At 45.8% G+C, this 1,656-nt stretch overlaps 1 protein-coding gene across 1 annotated transcript in view; it reads left to right on the top strand.

Moving 5' to 3' along the window:
- Hnrnpul1 (heterogeneous nuclear ribonucleoprotein U like 1) overlaps positions 1 to 1,656 on the top strand; it is a 34,426-nt gene that overhangs the window by 19,577 nt on the left and 13,193 nt on the right. Inside the window, 2 exon segments of the mRNA XM_033765808.1 lie at positions 787 to 909; positions 996 to 1,124. Of these exon segments, the coding sequence (XP_033621699.1) occupies positions 787 to 909; positions 996 to 1,124 (252 nt within the window).

The following is a 1,656-nucleotide window of genomic DNA, read 5'->3' on the forward strand; positions in this document are numbered from 1 at the left end:
ACCAAAAAAAAAAAACACCCTCTTTGAGCTTTTTTGGTTTTGGTTTTTGTGGGGGGGGTTGTTTTGTTTTGTTTTGGGTTTTTTTTTTTTTGGTACAGGGGATCAAATTCAGGACCCTATGTTTGTGAGGCAGGAGGCAGCAGCACAGAGCTAAATCCCCGGCCTGGTTTTGTTTTTGAGGTGGGATGTATGTTGCCTAGGCTGAAATGATCTGCCTGAGCCTGAGTAGCTGGTACTATAAACACGTGCGCCACACTTGGCTTTGAATATAATTTTAAAGGCCTCACAAACTAGTCATTTCTCTTAACTGGCATTTAGGTTAACGGCTAGTGTTTGTCAAATTCTAAACATATTGATTAAGTATAATTTATAATCTATGTGTACACTTGGATTAGCATTTCAGAGTATAGGACTGCTGTGCCACTTTTCATACCCTCCACAAAGTAGTCCCTGTCTTTTTCCATGTCAGTGGCTGCTTAATCCTTCTTGAACAAAAATGTAAATGCTAATAGAATATTAATAGACAAAGCCTTGTTATCTTTGAATCACAACAACAACAACACTGTGAGGTGGATGCTATTATTGCTTCATTTTCCAGAGGCAGAGCCGGGGATTTAGCTCAGTGGCACTGCACCTGCCTTGCAAGTGCAAGGTCATAAGTTCGAACCAAGTATGAAAAAAAAAACATTTTCCAGAGCCAACCATGAGTTTGAGAGTCACCATTGTGACCACAGCAAGCCAGATGCCACCAATGCCACAGCACCCCTTTCCTGTCCTGTACTGTAGATTCTGATGATGGTGGGCCTACCTGCTGCCGGCAAGACCACGTGGGCCATCAAACATGCAGCCTCCAATCCTTCCAAAAAGTACAACATCCTGGGTACCAATGCCATCATGGATAAGATGCGGGTAAGGATGGCCCGTGGACTCTCCCATCTACCTCCCACCTGCTAGGTGTTGCCTTATGCTCATTCCCCACTACCGCCTGCCCACAGGTGATGGGCCTGCGCCGGCAGCGGAACTATGCTGGCCGTTGGGACGTCCTGATCCAGCAGGCTACCCAGTGCCTCAACCGCCTCATCCAGATTGCTGCCCGCAAGAAACGCAACTATATCCTAGATCAGGTACAGACTGGTGACCAGCGTGTCCTCAGGGGAGGGGAGGTGACCCATTGGATGCTTGGGCTCTAGTCCTTTTCTCTTTTCCACATAATGCTTGTTAACTGCAATACTGCTTAGAAAGATGCAGCTATTGACCCTCGTTGAGCCTAGTGTGTGGTGGGCTTCAGGTCCATGATCCAGACCTGTCAGCTCAGGCTCTGCAGTAGTCCCAGAGATCATTATCAGTGAGTGCCACTTAGCAAGATAGAAGAGGCATAGATTTCTGAATATAGCAGACTAGGGTTTCAGTCTCCTAGCTGTGCCCTTGTGGATATCTGTCTTTAACCTCTGAATCTCAGTCCCTTGTAAAATGGGAATCATAATGACCCCACAGACCTACACAGGACCTGGCACACATCAGCTGTGTAATTATTACTATTCTACAGAGTAGGTGTGGTCACCTCCTCCTAGCAAGGTTTTATCACTGGCCTGTGCCACGTGTTTTCTACCAGCCTTTCAGTTAAGGGTGGAATTCTTTTTTTTTTTTTTTTTTTTT

This window comes from Fukomys damarensis, unplaced genomic scaffold (genome assembly GCF_012274545.1).
Source record: "Fukomys damarensis isolate Sample0158 unplaced genomic scaffold, DMR_v1.0_HiC HiC_scaffold_19, whole genome shotgun sequence".
Taxonomy (NCBI): domain Eukaryota; kingdom Metazoa; phylum Chordata; class Mammalia; order Rodentia; family Bathyergidae; genus Fukomys; species Fukomys damarensis.